An 18,499-nucleotide genomic window follows, 5' to 3' on the forward strand; every position below is an offset into this window, starting at 1 on the left:
ATGACAGGTTCGTACTTACCGGAACTGTGACCGTCTTGACGTGCACGAGCCCGATCGGCTTCGCGCGCATGGCTGCTGCTGTTGTTGCTGTGCTGGTATGGCGAACTCCATGTGCCCCCCGGAGAGACAGAGCGGCTCGAGTTCTGGTGGAGCTGCTGTTGGTCCACCGCCGTGGATGAGTCCATTCCCGGGCCCATTTGGGCATAGCTCCTCGTCGGATAGGTCTCCACCTGGGCTTCCGTGAGCTGAGAACGACTGTGGCCGGTAGGACTGGCGGGTCGGTGATCCTCCTCCATATCCGCTGGTTTCCTCATCTGAGAAGGCGTCTTCAAGACGTTGCTCTGACTGCGACGCTCCCATTCCGCTACAAAGGCCAAGAGAGAACCCAAGATTAGCGCAAACTCCGACCCCATGCTAGTCTTAAAAACACACATCTAATAACGGTTAAAAATCAACGAATCGATTACGTACAAAACAAATGCAAGGTAACATACTCTACGTCGTTTCGGTTTGATTCTCTTATGTCGCAGTGAGTGGCTACTAAATTTGCTAATTTGCGAAGCTATTGTCAATGTTTTCAAACCAAATGGTGCAAAAAGAAAACTACAAGGTGGATTTGGAAACTAAACAAAATTCAAACAAATAACAAAAGACAAGTGTACAATATAAGCAAAACTAAACTAAATCAAAACAAAACCACAAAACATAAAACAAAAACAAAAAACAAAATAATACAAACCGGTTTCGATCGGAAGTAAAGGATGAGCCGAGATGCTTTGATTCACATTACATGAAGTGCGTGATTGACTTCGGTTACTTGAATGCAGAGGACCCTGACGGAAAGACTGAGACCTGTTTGTAATTGGATTAAAAAAGAGAGAACACAAAGAAAGAGAGAGAAAAATAGACATAGAGCAACAATGTGTGTAAAAACTTACGAATAATAACGATAATGAGAAGTCGAAGTGGATCCAATCGCGGCCCACGAGGGGCGGACCAACGAGTGTGATCGTCGAAATATTTGTGGGGCAACAGAAAATAAAAGTTCCACACATACACATACACACATAGGTGCGCGCTCACCTACACATACTGATAATGTTTTTATTATTTTTCAGGGGAACGGATAGGGGAGGTGAGAGCGTGAGCATATGAATGAGAACACTCCGAGGCGAATGTGTGGTGCTTATGATGATGATAGTGAAAAGTATCGTATGATTTTCACAGCTTATGTGGAGGTATGATCACAAACAATAATCGGACATGTTTTCGGAAATGAATATTTTTTTCAATTTTCAGTGACACACCGAAGGTATTTGTCATATGGAAGAGGTTCATAAACACTGCGTACGTTTGTTAGTAAGAATATCATCGAACACTTCTGATATTGCAATAAACAAATTGATTCCGACAAGAAGCAAGTTATGTAATCTGAAGGCAAGTTGCTGAGAAGAAAACCTTAAACTAGAACCACACTAAATAGACAAAATATAGAAATGAAGAGGAGGCGAGAGAATGCTTAGAAGCTGTATGTTAGTTACCTTACTGTAATTGAAGATTCGAGAGTCATCGGAAAGGTGAATATTCTCATGCTCATGTACCTGCCCCGATGAATTTGTCACGATCTGAAGTCGGTAGTCGGTGCCTGGTGCAATCGTCTACAGATTCCTGCAAACAGGTTCCACCACAACCGCCCCCAGAAGGGTTATACGATCAAAATGATCAACACACCCCTCATATTATAGATGTATGCGTGCATATTGATGCCTCTGTTTTGATTTGACATTTACTCTTCAGTTTAATTGGCGTCCAAGCAAAAGAAGTGATCCGAGGCGAAATTGTTAAAAGTGACCACTCAGCAAAAACAAGATCCCAGAAGCTGCACACGACGATGCTGACGGAGTTCGATTGCGTTGCGATGGACGACGAAACATGCATCAAGACAGATTTCAAGTATCTTGGGCAGGTAACCGGCACGGGAAAAATAGGAGGCAATTTCAAGGCAGTCAGTTCGCTGAAAAATATCTTATTTGGCAGGCTATCTGTACCTGTGGCTTAAAATGCGATATTTTCATTGCAACCAGGAATGTCTAGCAGATTATGGATCAAAGGCCAGGGACAAACACTCTTCCGAGACACCAGCGCTCAAGGAATATTAGGCAATCGTGAAGCGGAACCTGAATTCGATCCAAAAACTGTTGGAAGCGAGAAGAAGTTTAAGGCAATCTGACATTGACTGTACAGCACCTGATGGTAGGAGTTAAAAGAAAGGCCCGATATTGGGAATATAGACATGCTTAGCGGTCAATCGATCCAGAAGCGGAAGAAATTCACCGACGACGATATGTTTTCGTCCGGAATTGACCCGCAACTCCAGTCAATGCTGGGGAATGGACTGCAGTAGGATCCAGCAGTGTAAAATCTCCCGCCCTGAGTAAATGCCCATCAACAGCAGTCGCAATCATTCGCCTCCGATGTTTCAGCAACAACAACAAAATGTTCCATCGACCGACCCAACAATGTCGCAATGTTGCAACCGACAAACCCGAAGCAAATGCTTGATTGGTTGGCGAGTATTATCATCGAATTTTGGTACAGATCAAAACATCACGTTTACTGGTTTGTATGGATGAGATTGCTGTTGAGGAAGTTATGTCATCAGAACACGAGAAGTACACCAGTCATATCCTGCCGATGAGCCCCATCGAGGTTAAGCACGATGATGCGGTGAACAAACTGAAAAGTTTATTTGACATTCCAGAATCCGTGATCAGTAAACGTCACCGATGCTTGTAAGTGACGCAGCAAGTCACTGAAGTCTACAGAACGTTCGCCTGCCGGGTGCCATGGGGGAAGAACAGACAACCATCAACAACGCTTGAAGCTGGATGTTGAGTGGTCTTGTAAAGGTGTGATCAGTTCTTTCCAGCGGAGTTCAGCAACGAATCTTCGTCCATTCGTCCTCTGTGCTAAGGTACCCAGTAATGCAGAAACCAAAACAGCTGTCCAGGTGCCTCGCCGTTTTTCACACCTTCGAAACGATGGTAAGGCTAGGCTCGTACAGCTGCATGCGAATGGGAGATGTTGAGAACATGGACATACCTAGCGATCAATCGATCGGTCCCAACACAAACATCGCTAAACTCACTGATCGTAGATATGCGCAGATGCGCGCAATAGCATGAACAGTAAAACAACAATAACAGTGTAATTTTTGAGTCTACCATCCGAAACCGCGCGCGTAACACCCGGCAAATCGGATTGAAGCTCATAGGAAGCAAGTGCATAATTTTCTTGTTACCATTTTGAAGGAGTGTCTTTTTTATACAAAACCTCATCTTCTTCTTCTTCTTCTTCAATGTCAGTATTTGCGTCTTCTTTTAGTACTTAGTTGAGATTTTTATGGCAGATAATACGCATTGGATGTATTCTAGGTGGCAAGATCTATAATACGCGTGATTATAGTCGAAATAAATGTACAGTGATAGGCATAAAAAAGCCCACCTTGTGTATTGAAAAGCTTTTTTCAATTCTGGACTTCAAAACATCTGAATAACCCTCGTTTTCACATGTTATGACAGGTAGGGCTGTGCGATATTATTCACAACTTTTCAGTGTTTCAGTTGACGCGACATAAACAAAGTATTGTTTTCGATGGCACATAAAACTCGAGAACTTTCAACAAAATCAAAATGGGTGGAAAGAAAATCAGCATGCAAATCCGAAATCTTGTTGTTCAGGATAATTGTAGCAGATATCACAGCGGAAAATTGCAGAGAAGTTAGAAATAAGCCGTCAAAAGCCGTAAGCACAAAGCTTACGGTTCGCTTGCTGACAGATTCGGACTAGGCCGTCGTCGGAAGATCGATAGCCTGACGGATTGAGGAATCATCCCAGAAGTGAACAAATCTCCAAAAGTATCAGTCAAAGTCATTCAGGAAAACCTCTCGTTGGCGGAGTGGTGGTTGGTGGATGGACTCAAGAGCAGATTCACAAAAATGCATGCACAGAAAACAAACTGAAACGGTTGGAATTTGGCCATTCTCGACAGCAAAATGGTGAAAGATGATGTCACTAATAAGGAGACTTATTTTACGCCCTTCAGAACTTGGTCGATAGTATGTCATGTTCAACAGGTCGTTGAAGCTTCAGGAGGCCACACTAAATATTGATGTTTTTAATTTTTTTTGCTTATATGGTGTGATTTGTTATTTCTCGAACTCGGGCTCCAGCAGTGTAAAATCTCAGTAAACTTTTATACTTGTTTTCTATTTTTATTTTGCGTGCCATTGAAACAAAATGTTTAAGTTTTATGTATTGAATTCAGCTAAATATGATGGAAAAGCAATGAAAAATGTTGTTTCTATAATAAAGGCTCATAAAATTGTTATTTTTACTTAACTATATTGTTTTTTTAATTGAGAAAATCGTTATATAATGCAATTGCTAATGCAATGTAAACGGGACTTTGTTTACATCGCTTCAATTTCGATTGCTAACAATACCGCACAGCTCTAACTGTCATAACATAAAAAACGAGGGGTTACTCAAGAGTTTTGAGTGTTTTTAATATGATTTTCTAGGGTGACTAGGTTTTTATTTTTGTCAAAGTATATTTGCACACATTAACACGTTGAACCCCAAATTGTTCTTGCTATGCTTTTCGTTCAGCCTGTATGAACAGCATTCGAACAACATCACTATCGGTCCCCGTTCTCAAAGATATTTATTGTATAAAAAGAAAACAGTTAGAAATTCGCTTAGAAAGTAGTCATATATCATAAAACAGTTCTCGAAATAAAACGCTGCAGAAAACTACTGCAACAGAAATTACCACTCAGAGAAAGTGTAGCGTAGGCTAGAAATATTGTGGCGCGGTATTGTATTTCAAAACAAAACTCAACCAGCAAACTGAGCTTCTGGCGGGTCATAATTGTCATGTGTTGCTTGACGTTGTCTTGATGAAACCCAATACTACTACGACTAACTAAAGCTGTCCGGTTTTAGAACGATTACTTTCTTCAGACGGTCCAATTGTGCACAGTACAGATCTCAATAAGGAGTAGGAGAGCACCTCTTAGTAGATAGTTCCCTACCAATCCCATCAAACACCCTACATAAACCTTGGCTTGAAAATCGTTTGCTTGGGCTCACCGCTATTTGACCATGACGTATCAGAACGAAAAAGCATATTTTTCCGGCATAAAAAAAAAAATACTTCATCCGTATATAACCTCAAAAAACGAAACAAAAAATGGATATGGAATTGGAATTGTATTCTGAATGAGAAGTGAAGAGAGTTAGATTAAATTAGTTTTGCTTTCACATTATTCGAGAATCCAGAAAACAACGATGCTCGAGTCAGCTTGGTAAAATTAATAGGGAAACATCAGATTTCTCCGGTCATAAGGAAAAAGGTATATAGTATTAATAGTATTAATGTAAGTATTGCTGTGAGTTTCAGAAAATCGTGAATTGGGACAGGCCATGAAGGGTAACTTTTTTTTATTAACACGATTGGACGAAGAGTAGCAGAACAGTATGTTGCCATAATAGAAAGACACAAATTACAATTTGATAAGATAAACCAACGCAAAAAAACAATTACAATAGAAACCGATTAGATACAGTCAATTAAGTAGAAGCTGCAATTGAAATCTCGGAATTACAAACAATATAGTTAGAAATAACGTAAAATACAATAAGTAACCTTGGCAGAATAATAACTTAACTATGATGAAAAATGGCAAACATGCTTTTTCATCTGTACCACTTGAAACATTTGTTGCATACACAATTATAACAAAACTTATTTCTGCATGAATAAAATATCATTCAAACCTAAAATATGCATCTATTTAATAATGCCTATACGTACTCTTGCTAAATTTAGTCTGTATATAAACAGTTAACAAAAGATCCGAGCTTACCCATGCTGTTTAGTCAAATGTTCATATCTTGATATTAATCGCGTCGTATCTGACCTATTTCGAAGCAACAGAGTTGGTTTTCATAATCCGAAAAAATTGCAGTCGTCGAGTCATTTTTTTCGGAAATATAGTAATATCGAAAACGAAACATCGGAAATACGAACGAACTGTCAATTTATATGATGCATCCCACTTCTGCCCACAAACTCCGTTCGTTCATGTTCGGTTTTCTGTTACAGTGTTTCGGAGCAATTTTACACCGACCCGCCGTCGGAAGCGGAGGCCTTTTGCAAACAAACCTGTGTTCCATCGATTGCCCGGTTAGTTTAAAACATACGTTTGCCCAGTTAAGTTTTGCTTTGAAATATATCATGTGTATTTCAGTGCAAAAATTAACCGGGCAAATGTATGCCGACCTAACTAAAGGATCGTCTCCTATGTTTCAAACTAACCGGGCAATCGATGGAACACAGGTTTGCTTGCGAAAGGCTGCCGCTTCCGACGGCGGGTTCCCAGAAAATCTGCACATTTGGCAATACTGGTCGGATCGGACAGGGCTATTACATGCGATTCACGATATAGATGATCCTCGAATAACTTCGTCAAAAATTGGACACAACGCTCTGAAAAACAAACTAATCCCTTTGCATTCACATGATGGTATTCCAGATATTGTCTCGATAATAATCAGACATAGTGTCAAACGAACCATGGTGTGTTTTCAAAGGTTGATGCAAGAAGAATTGAGATTGAACGTCGGATTCTATGAACGGTTCCTGTCCAAATCCGTGCGTCATATTACATTCAGTAATTCGTCAAACGCTTAACGAAACTATGGAAAGTGCATTTTTTCAACCATAGCTATCATATATGTATTTACACTCGTGGATGACAGAATCTATTTACAGTTCAGCAAAATCACAAATGGCAAAACTGAATTTCGTTGCCCTCAAACCATTCAAAATATAAATCGACAAACAAATGAATATGCAAAATAAATATAAAAGGATAATGTCGCCTAATCAAATAGTAACCGAAGAAGATTGTAACAAACATCAACAAAGATCCGTTTCGATTCCTAACTTCATGAGACCGATCAAATTTCCCATTCTCAGAGCAAGTTAGTGCGCTAAAGAAACACCAATCGACAGGTGCTTCGATTTGCATCTGCATAAAAGAAACCCTCTTCCTGTTTCATATAAAGTTTTATAGAAGATTGTTCCAAAATGACCAATAACAACTCAACAAACGAACGGAACCTAACTCGTAACCAAGCCCTGTCCCAAAATGCAATAATTGAAATGTGAAAAATGCTCCATATATTTAATACGATTATTTCCGAAAGGAACTCATCAAACCCGGATTTGCGAAAGAAGTGAAGCGGCGACCCGCTCGATGCATAATGGAGGGAGATTCAAATATGTTTGGTACTTCCAATGAGAGTAAAACCAGCAGAAAATATATAAATGAAGTAACACGAAACAAAAAAAAAAACAAAATAAATCGTAACAAAAACTGATGATGTATGCTACGAACCAGGCCAGGAACTAAGATTCAAACGACGTAAAAAAGGAAAAACGAAAGCGAAAGAGTTGACAAAAGCCATCATTACTTGGGGGGATATTTTTCTTTTCGCTGTTGCGTACGGTATGGACTCAAATGTGGAAGCGTAGAGGGATTTCAAGCATAAGGAATTTATACGTTGTGTGGTGTGTGGGGGTGGTGGTATCGTAACGTATGGTGAGGAGACGAGTAGACGAAAGAATAGATCACAAATAGTTTTGTGGGTAGACTTTTATAGAGCGATAAAGTGAGAAAGAGAGACAGGTAGATAGCACAGTGGAGTAGAAGAAAAGGTGTTGGTTAGGAGCGAATGCGAAAATGTCTAGGGAAAGCCAGGATAAGTTTCTAATTAATTTGAGTTCAGTTTGTATTTACCTCTGGAAGGTCTGTCGCTTCACGTAGTTTCCACGAACGAACTCGATGATCTGCTTCTGGGTTTTGCCACTGTACCTGTTTGTTAGAGAGAAACGTTCCATTAGAGTTTTGCCAATGATTTTTCATATCGTCATACTATTTCATTATCAATTCGTTTCGGTTTTAACAAGCTTTTAAATTGAGCTGAAAATGGTTTGCTGCTTTGAAATCTTCTTCGTGAGAATTTATTCAACACTTGATTACAAGTGAACGAAATGTTGTGTATCAATAATAGATGTATGTTGAAGCTTATAGATGTAATTGAAGCTGCTCCCTTGGCCGAGTGGTTAGCGTCATAACTAACATGCCGGGTGTTCGGGTTCGATTCCCGTTCTGGTCGGGGGAATTTTTCGTCAAAGAAATTTCCTCCGACTTGCACTGTGATCACGCGTATTCTAGAACTTGCCACTCAGAATGCATTCAAGGCGTGTTATTTGGCATAGAAATCTCAACTTAAGTACTAATAAAAACGACGCAAGTAATACTACGTTGAGACGGCGAAGTTCCTCTAGGAACGTTAGTGCCATTGAAGAAGAAGAAGAGATGTTGAAGCTGACCAACGATATATTACTATATGCCCGTTGTGTCTGAAGCGGTCCATAGAGGCTCAATGTTATTGCAACATATAGGAAGTTGTACAATGAAATTGAACGTGTATTTTCGATGTTGAAAGATTGTTGTGCGAAATCCCAAAATTTAGATAATTATTTTGCAATGTTGAAAAATATTGATAATCTATATAGGGGTTTCAATTTATTTAGTCGATAAACACGATGCTTATAGACTAAATAAATTAAAACCTTTGGCTAATCGATGGTACTACTAGCCCGCAAAGATCATTAATGAAGACCTAAGAATGAGTTTTGCTCTCAAAATGACCAGATAGTGCAAAAGTTCGGTCAAAGTTAACGGATGTTGGTTTGACCGTGCTTGCTTCATGGAAATTTCCCCTTATCACTTCGGCTTCATAGTGAGTGAACTTCGATTTTAAAGCCTGGACACTCGATTCTTTTAGCCACTTCTCAAAGTGCTTCTTCATAGAAAATGCATCTGAGCAATCTGAGCCAAAAGGTGCATCATCTACAGTTTCAGCATCGTATTACAATGTAGTCTGCTCCGATTTCTGTTCAATGATTATTCGCTGAAGGAACTTCACAGCTTGTTCTTGCATTGTTGCTTTGGTTGTTTGGAAAGGGGCGTCTACATTATGGCGAATGATACCAATCGACCTGTACCGGGCGGCATGTTCGGATCGTCACATTCGGGCCGACGATTGAGAGATCAATCTCTGGATCCACTATTCATTGTCAATATCAACATAGTTTCCTTCGATGGTAATACACTTGGTATAACCCTCGAAGTTTCCAACATTTCGATTTCTTTTCTGTAGTACGGAACGTCTAAGTCTTCGAAATATGCCTCAGTGCCACACTGCAGACCGCCCATTTGACTCAGGAGTGATGTAATGGATCCACGTTTCATCCAATGTCAGAAAACGTCGAAAGAAGTCCACTCGATTACGCTTTAACAACGCCAAATCGGCTATTTTTGGTCGACGGACAACAAACGCGGCACCCATCGCGCGGATAGCTTTTTAATGTTCGAAATGTCGTGCAAAATGTATCCCACTCGTTCTTTTGAAATGCCTACGACCTCAGCTAACTTGCGCAACTTCACCTTACGATCGTTCAAAACAACTCGATGCACTTGTTTTACGATTTCTGGATTCATAGACACTTTTGGCCTTCCAGTGCGAGGTGCATCTGCGGTGCTTGTACGGCCCATTTTAAATTTACTAAACCACCGATAAACTATTGTTCTCGAAGAAGCAGATGTGGAATACCATTTCGTCAACCACTGCATTGATTGTTCAGGAGTTTTTCTCATCAAAAAAACAATTTTTGAACAAAATACGATATTCCTCTTTTTTCATTTTCTACACAAATGATCAGGTAGTGACACTTAAAGAACTGTAGTTTGTGGATAAATAAACGAAATGTTATGAAACTTCACACAAAAGCTAGTGACAGATGAACCGTTCGAAATGAATCCTGTTCATTTTAGTGGCGCCATCTGTTGAAAACCCCCGGGACTTTTCAGCCCATGTAGTATAATTGGTCTTCCTTAAAGCTATAGCGATCGGATTTTATATCAATCATGTTGTGTTTAATGTAGGTTACTACCGTAGAATCCGTATCACGTTTTGCGAATCATGTTATAGATTATATTTATACGACTTTTAGGTTTTGTTCTTCAGCGTGCCGCGAGCAAGGCGCCTTTTCCTCTCAACGGGATCTAGTCAATGCATTCACATTTCGGCGTGATTCAATGAAAACTAAACTCTGTCGAAGTAGAACAAAATAAGCTTTGCTTTGAGTTTTTCCTGCTTTAATGCGGTATTCAAATCATTCATGCACTGTGAAATATGCAATTTTCCAAACAGCGGGGAAATTCAAAGTATTGTAATGTTTGCAGTAAAAAAATGGACAAAAATTGCCGATTTTTCATGGGTTTATCTTCAAACGCACTGACGAAACTACCCATGCAGCATCAATCATAGTAACCCATGAGTCAGCAGAAAAAAAATTGACAGCTCTATCAGTCGAACTCTAACCGTGATGGCGAAAACAGTGAAGCTACTCCGTTCGGAAGTGTGCGCGTTCAAAGAACGGTACCCCGCCGCGTCGAAAACGGACATCGTGCGGCACTTTGTGGACCACAACATCTTGGCACTATTGGACAACAATCAGAGCACCAAAAGAAAGCCCGGTTTCGGACGACCGACGACCCTGAGCGACAAGAAGCTCGGAAGGATGCTGACTGGCAGAGCACTTCGTATTTGACTTCCCCCACGAAGGAAGTGAGCTCCGAAGTGAAGTTTATTTCACACATCAAGTTCCCCAAGAAGGTGCTGCTGTGGCTGACAATCAGCGAGAAGGGGATGTCGAAGCCGTTTTTCTTTAGCTCCGGACTGGATGTGAACGGAGAAATTTATAGTACGAAGTGCCTGTGGGAAGTTGCGTCGTTCATCAAGAAATACCATAAGGGCGAAGACGCGGTGTTCTGGCCGGATCTGGCGTCGGTCCACTACTCGAAGCGATCGTTAGAGGAGACGGAGCGGCTGAATATCGATGTGATACCCAAGTCGGTAAACCCGCCCAGTGTCCCCCAGCTGCTTCCCATCGAGAAACTTTGGGCAAACCTGAAGCGTAAGATCTCAATTTTCTGTCTTGGTTTTTTTTTTCATCACCATCCGAAAAAAGTCCTTTTTTAATGCAAACGTTATCTGAAGCTTCTTGGTAACAATCCAGCACAAATCAGATTTTTCACATTAATGTTTTCATTGACTGCATCTTAATTTTGAGTTTTATCTAAAACATCTGCAACAGCACCGAATTACATCTCTCGTAACAGAGCTTGCGGTAGATCAATAGCCATGAATAACTCAGTGGATTTTCCGCAAAATGCGAATTATACCCAAGTGAATAACCATCACTCTCACCTGAACGAGCTTCCCCGCGACAACACACGTGCCTTCCGTCGCTGTACGCTTTGCACCGCGGAGCAGCGGAAGAAGCCATGGTTCTCGACGCATTTCTTCCAGAAATTTTTGCACTCGTTGCGTCCCTCGAAGAAGAACTCCACCGTGTCCTTGTGGTACATCTAAAAATAATCACCGAAAATATTCAATCAAAATGTTGCCCCGAGCAATACACTCCGCATCGCCAGTCGTACATAATTTTCCGGATGTAGCTTTATGAGGAATTTTTTCCGCTTGAAGGAAATTTTGCGAATCTTGGCCCACGAAAAGGTGTTTATCCGGGTGATGCCCTGGAAGACGGCGATGCCCATGTGTGCGACGGCCAGATTCAGCGGTACACCCTCGTGATCCTTGGCCGGGTGCATCTTCATGCCGTATAGCTCGCAGCGGCGTGCCGTCTCCAGCAGGTTCAGATCCGCCTCTGCCGGGGATTGCCCTCTGCGTGGAAAAAAGGTGAGAACATTAACATCACAAGAAATGTTGGTTCGAATGCGAGTCACACTCACATGTGCTTCTTGTGATTTTCCATAATCCTCCGCTGCATGGTATAATCCTGCTGTGGCACAAAGCGGTACGATGACAGATACGTGTGATCCGGGTAGTCTTCTGGGGCATAATCGCCGCAAGAGGCTGAAAAACGAGGGGAGGATTAATTCAATGTTAACAGGAAAAAAAAATAATTAGCTCACTCACCTTGCACGATATAGCTAGCCATAAGAGCGGCTGTGTTATCGTTGCACTGCAGGCTGCCCGTGGCCAAATCTCTTTTGACCTGCAGACAGAACAAATAGCGGGTATATTCCTCCTCCAGTTGCAGCGGATCTGGTGTGTAGAATTTCACGCAAAATCGTAGCATGGGTTCGATGAGTGATAGGCCCACTTGCCGATTCAGCGCCTTCTCCAGGTCCAGCCAGTACTTTGTTCCTGACTGTGCCTCCTGGTATTCCAGGCCGAAGTAGTCTGCCTCCAGCAGATTCAACTGTCGACATACCTGCTCGAAGAGCACCTTGCCGAGGGCTTTGGCCTGTGAAAGTGAGAAAAGAGATAAAAAAAGATGAAATTAATTAGTTTTCCCTCTAGAACCAAAGTCTGCGCGCTTACGATTAACTGTTATGATTTGACGAGGAACGAGAAACATGAAATTTATGGTAATCCTCGTATCTCCCACGGGTGCACTCAACGAGTGATGACAATCAATTTCTTTTCAATTAGTCCGAAAGCTACCCGCCTTTTCGGAGCTACTGGGACAGGCAATCAGATGGGGTGTGGAAAAAGATCGACAGACAGAGATTGAATTTTCACACCGTCATTAATTGATTATCGAGAGTGTTAATAAATGAATGAAGGTGAAAAAAACGTCTCTACTAAACTTGACATCGCTAATTAATTTAATCGGATTCAATTTCCCGTCCCCGTATCATCCGAACCTTTTGCCAGCATCTCTTGACAGTCTTCATTCGAATCGGACAAACAAAAAAAAAATGAAATCGTATATCAATGTTTTCCGTGGGCTGAATAAACTTCACACATCGAAAACATTGCACTAATAATCAATGCAGCACGTGTCAAATTTGATCCGCCTCGAGACACAGGAGATTGAAATTCAGTGGAATCATTTTATGAGCAAAACACATCAATCAAACTCAGCTCCAGGTGCTTCATGACGGTTGCTTGAATCTGGATAAGATGTGAGTCAGTTTTTTTTTATTATTGTATCGATATTTTTCCACCTCTGGTTCTTTGCGGCACAGCCAAACGAAAAAAGGAATCGAGTCGAGAATATTTCTTCATCCGTGTTCTCTCGTGCCTGAAGCAACGGAATATACGCTACACACCTGCAAGGCTTATAATTTTTGCATATTATCTTTACACACCGTCGCCGTGTACCGCCTGGATCTTGTCGGGGGGCCCTCGTGGGGTTCCGTCTGGGCGCGGCGGAGAAAGTAACCCATCTTCGTCGCAGCAGCGATCCGTGGAGAGCAAACGAGCTGGTCGACAGGCAGATCACGTCGCCCATAAGGTAGAAGGAAAAAAATACCATAACACGAGAGAGTTTGGGCTCGTTTTATTCGCTTAAATTATTCATGACGGAAAGTGTCGACTGAAAGTCTAATGAACGGTTATCGTGGAGTAAGAATGTTTACCAACGGACGGTATAGTTAGAATAGCGCGCGCATTTCTAACGAGACTCGGAAGAACATTGTCGTGTCTCAGTCGTCTCCGAGGGTTTTCAAAGAAGTGTGAGTGGAAGAAGGGACTTTGATACGGAAACAGATAACAGAGAAATAATATTTTATTTGCGCTTATGGCGCAATTATGTATTTTTTATATTGTTTACTCGTACCTTTTCGTGAGTGATTCAGAATAAGAGAACATCGTTTTTGTTGAGAAGAAGTTACCATAAATGACGGTAATTTGACTATTTATTAAAGAAATTATAGAGAAAAAAAACCAATGAAGTCTTCCAAAAATAATTTGGGGGTTAGTTCAGGTAGAATCACTCGAACTCCAAAAAGAAATAAAAATAAAATGAGAGCTCTGCACTAGTTTGACATCTAATACGACTGTAACTGTAATACGCAAAGATATTTGGAAGTCATATCGTAGCTGAACATTCACGTACCCCTTGGTTATAGAGTTGTCACATGCCAACATAAACGGATCTGTCATTTTATTTCAATTCAAATCATAAAAACCTATTGTAAGTAAACGTCAAAAAAAATGTTCAGGTTCGATTTCCATCCGAGAGTTCTTTGTTTCTTTGTTGACGTAGGACTACGTCTTTGATTTCTATATAGGGGGTCACTCTACGAAAAATATAACGTCTATTAAGAGTTTTCAAATGCATATTACGCAGAATCGTTCTTATGATATATGTTATAATACAAACCATTAGACGGCAAATTTATCCAGCATTTTTTTCGCTTCAACATCAACAATCGAAATAATAAAACATGTGAGAAATTTAACAAACAAAAGAGGTATGTTTTGCGAGCGGAGGCGAAGATAAATCATGTATTATACATTCTATCTTTCACCTTCGTTCCCATGAATGTTGTATGCAACACAAAATTGTGTGCAACATCAAGATTCAAGAGTTCATGCATCAATCAAATACCATGCAAGATTTCATCAAAGCAACGAGGAAAGTGTCACCCATGCATATATGACGGGATGACGAACATCTTAAGGCAGTGTCTTCCGGGCTGCGAAAACATGGGTAATTGGCGATCTAACGTTCAAATCTACACCTAGGTAGCTCTGCGGTGAAAGTGATGATGGTTAAATTTTGCAATGAGAGCTTATGGAAGGTTTGTAGTTATTTCCATAAATCACAATGTTATAGTCATAACAGGTTATTTGATTGCGATGAGTATGGAAGAAATCAAAAACAAGTTGAAAAATGCATGGTTCCTGCATGTGAGAACTACCTTCGAAACACGTTTTGCGTTAGATCGCCAATTTTACAGCGAAAAATTATAGCAATACTAGGAGGATGGTAGCGATCATAATGTGAGAACTTATTGAGATCGGCATTACATCGCATCACAAAAATGAAACGAAATAAAATATTAATAATCTTCATGAATCATATTCATAATTCTCAATGACTTAATTCCTTCTATGATAGATTGAGCAGTAGAACCAATACAACTTGATTGTGATAGTCTGCAAACGAACACTGTTTCACCGAAAAAGCTTCTGTCAATAATAAGAATAACACAATCAATGAAATGACACACAATAACACAATAGAAGAAATGAAGCACCTTCATGATTTCATGTGTATTTTACCTCAAAATATCACGAAATCGTAAGTATCTTCAACTTATTTTTTTGTTTCTTCCCCATAAACTTCAAATTCAATGTAATCAATGACGATATATATTTTTTTCATTTACCGATCCTCATATTCTCCATCTACCATTCCACCCTATTATGTGTCAGAATGATGTTCATTAATCATTTTCAGTTAGTCAGTTCCTACCAGAAGCTGATTTTCTTTTTTTGTTTGTTACAAACTGTTTGAAGGTTATGAGTACATATAACAAACGGCCCTTTCCATGGCTACTATTTGGAGTTTCAATAGGGTTAAACTAACAGATTTCTGGAACAATCACAGTCCTACGTCAAACTTCCGTCCGTGCCCCTAGGCTCAGACTCTTCTACTTTTTTTTGCAGGCTTCAAACTTCAGGCTTAGAAGTATTGTGTGGATGGCATATCATAAAGAATGGCATTAGTCCAGGAGATGTTGCACTGAGATGTTCCACGAGTTCGCACTTGGATTCTTCTATACAACTATACTGAACTGTGTAGTTCCGAATATTGTTTTGGAAAATTTTAAAACAAAGACTACGGAAATGAAAAACCTGCTGCTTTTACTTTTGTATTATTGGAATCGTAATCCAATTCGGATTCTGATTTTGAAGAGTATATTCGCGTAGACGGCAGTAAGTTTCGTGTGCTTCCATAGGAAGGCGAAAATAATTATTGATTTTCAGGTGGAATAAACATGTTTTTAAAAGGATTAGGTATAAAAAACATACTTTTACGTATTGAATATATATTTTACCTGATGAAATAAGAGTTTTTTTTTCGTAATTGCAAAAACATATTAAACGAAAACTGTGTCTGATGATGATTTTATATTATAATGGTAATTATTTGTGGAACAAACAGGAAATGTATCGACAAATGGTTATGTAAATGTCAGGACTACATGTGATAGGTAATCAAACAACATGAAGTAGAAATTTTCATTCAAACTTTTATAATTTTCCACTGCACTTGATGTTTCTGATCTGATAGAGAATAATTTACCTCCCAAGCACTAATATCGCCACTAGACGTCGACACTGTACATTTGTTATCGCAAATATGAACAAATCAGACTATATAACGCACACCAACAAACCGCCTCATTAGTAAACCCGAGAAGGTTTTTTATTACAGAGTCAGCTTGGAACTAATCCGGTTTTAAAAACGAATTCACTATTAGAAGAAACGGACCATATCCTGCTAACGCAACGACCATCCTGCAAATAGGTCCATCGATTAGAGAAAATCCTCATCTTTGATTGTACGGTTGGAAAGCATCTTCGCACGCAAACTACCGTACATCAGTCAGTTCCGAAATTAATCATTTTCAATCATAAACAACGATTCACTGTGATAAAGCAATGAATGTTTGGTCCGAATGAACGAAATGAAGACAGCCCGTGCGTACATCAGGTCTCTACAAGAATGATAGTACATGATAGTCTACAAGAGTCCATAATAAAAACAGGAATAGGAAAGGACTATCTCTTCCTGCAGTCTAATGATCCGAGTCATACATAGCTTTCTTCGAATTTTAACGACCACACCCAAATTAGTGTTGGTAGAAAACATTTCATCTTCGGCAAAAAAAGAAGGCTTTTTCGTGTGCTGAAAGGTGAAATGAATGAATAAACGCACCTTAGGTTTTTTTCTCAGACTGAGACAAACTCAGACTGGAAACAAAAAAGTCCTAACGATGTAAACGGGGATCGAACCAACACCGGCTGGAACGCAAGGATGTTTTGCACGACCTCGTTATCCACATAGCCACTTAGGCTGTTCCTGAAATGCGTGATAATATTACACTTGATTATAAAATGAACGTGAATCAATATCTTTCACGGTCTGGGCCGTGCATGTGGCAAAGTATGCGAAAAGTATTAATGCGTGCTTATTTGCACTGTGTCTCTTGTTCCGCTCGCTCATATTGCTCTCTATAGCGCAAAATCCGATGAAATATACAGTTATTCCATGTCTAACCGGTATAGTGGTTCTCAGATTTTCGTGAAAAGTGGTAGATTTGTTCTTTATCACAAAATATTAGATCTGCTTTTTTCATTTTTTTCATCAAAGTGCCCATTTCCATTTTAGGGTGGTCCGAAAAATCATTTTTGCCTTTTCTTCCAAAAATCATAAACTGGGCCGATTCAGATGATCGACACATAAAATTGAAGCCTACCTGCTACTTCATGCTTTCGAAACAATTGGATTCTAGTCGCATAGATCTCATCTAGTTGCATAGGAATATTTAACGAAGACTGCAAACAAGTTTAATTAAAAAAATCATAATATAAAAACGAAAAAAGACACTTTTTTGATTTTTAAATATAGTTATGTAAAAAACCTCAACTTTCAAGAAAAAATATAAAAAAATATAGAGTCCTCTAGCTTTAACCGAAAAAACTATGGAAAACTTTTGAGCTTAGAGTTCAGATCCGGTTTGTAATTTCAGGTTTATTCATACGAGATTCAGAAAAAAACGTTGAAGAAATTTCGAGTTTCGGGTTTCAGATATCATATTCAAAGACTCATATTCAACATTCAAGTTTTCTTCTAGGGTGGAATTCGAGACTCAAGCTATCGAGCAAACATTTCCAAGTCGAAAGCTCGGATTTACAGATTTTGCTCGCAGACTTTGATTCCATATTCTAATTATATTGGGTGTTGCAACTTGATTCGTTCCATTTCCACAAGACAGCTCAATTCTGCTTAATCTAAAGCCTGAAATCTGTCAACCAAATATTGTTTACAAATCTTTAAGTTTTGCACAACAAGTTTAGATTTTTTGTTTCCAATGGTAGAAATGCGCAGCTGAAGAGCATCGAATGCTAGTGGAAGTTTATGGTGATTCTGCGCCATTGGATAGATTTTGTAGGGAATGGTTCGGACGATTTGAATGTAGTGGTTTTAGTGTTAACCGTAAAAGTTTGAAGATGCAGAATTAGGGACAGATCAAGATTTGTGTCGATTATAAATATAGCTTGCAGGATCATTGGGAGTAACTCGACAAGCTATATTTAAATGATCCAAAAGCAAGCAAATTATGTTCTATACGAATACGAAAGCTATACGAAAGCTATACGAAAGCGAAAGATTTCGAGCGGCGATTTTGCATGTCCGGGATACTGCTTGTACGACACAAAAGAAAGCCTTCCTTGCATCGAATCGTTACCGGGGATGAAAAATGGATTTACAACGACAATCCAAAACGCAAAATAACGCCAGAGCCGA

The 18,499-nt window shown here is 39.8% G+C and overlaps 1 protein-coding gene across 7 annotated transcripts in view; it reads right to left on the reverse strand.

The window, feature by feature from the left end:
• LOC129779948 (FERM, ARHGEF and pleckstrin domain-containing protein 1) overlaps nucleotides 1-18,499 on the reverse strand; it is a 163,922-nt gene that overhangs the window by 25,335 nt on the left and 120,088 nt on the right. For 3 of the 7 annotated variants that reach the window (XM_055787740.1, XM_055787737.1, XM_055787738.1), the window contains exons 3-9: nucleotides 12,142-12,472; nucleotides 11,955-12,078; nucleotides 11,643-11,886; nucleotides 11,410-11,570; nucleotides 7,869-7,943; nucleotides 740-852; nucleotides 20-364 (exon numbers count right to left, since the gene is read on the reverse strand). In XM_055787740.1, coding sequence (XP_055643715.1) covers nucleotides 20-364; nucleotides 740-852; nucleotides 7,869-7,943; nucleotides 11,410-11,570; nucleotides 11,643-11,886; nucleotides 11,955-12,078; nucleotides 12,142-12,472 — 1,393 coding nt within the window. Of the gene's footprint in view, nucleotides 1-19; nucleotides 365-739; nucleotides 853-7,864; nucleotides 7,944-11,409; nucleotides 11,571-11,642; nucleotides 11,887-11,954; nucleotides 12,079-12,141; nucleotides 12,473-18,499 lie in introns of those variants that run through there. The other 4 variants (XM_055787742.1, XM_055787741.1, XM_055787743.1 and 1 more) reach the window with 3 other exon arrangements.

The sequence above is a fragment of the Toxorhynchites rutilus genome, chromosome 3 (genome assembly GCF_029784135.1).
Source record: "Toxorhynchites rutilus septentrionalis strain SRP chromosome 3, ASM2978413v1, whole genome shotgun sequence".
Taxonomy (NCBI): Eukaryota; Metazoa; Arthropoda; class Insecta; order Diptera; family Culicidae; genus Toxorhynchites; species Toxorhynchites rutilus.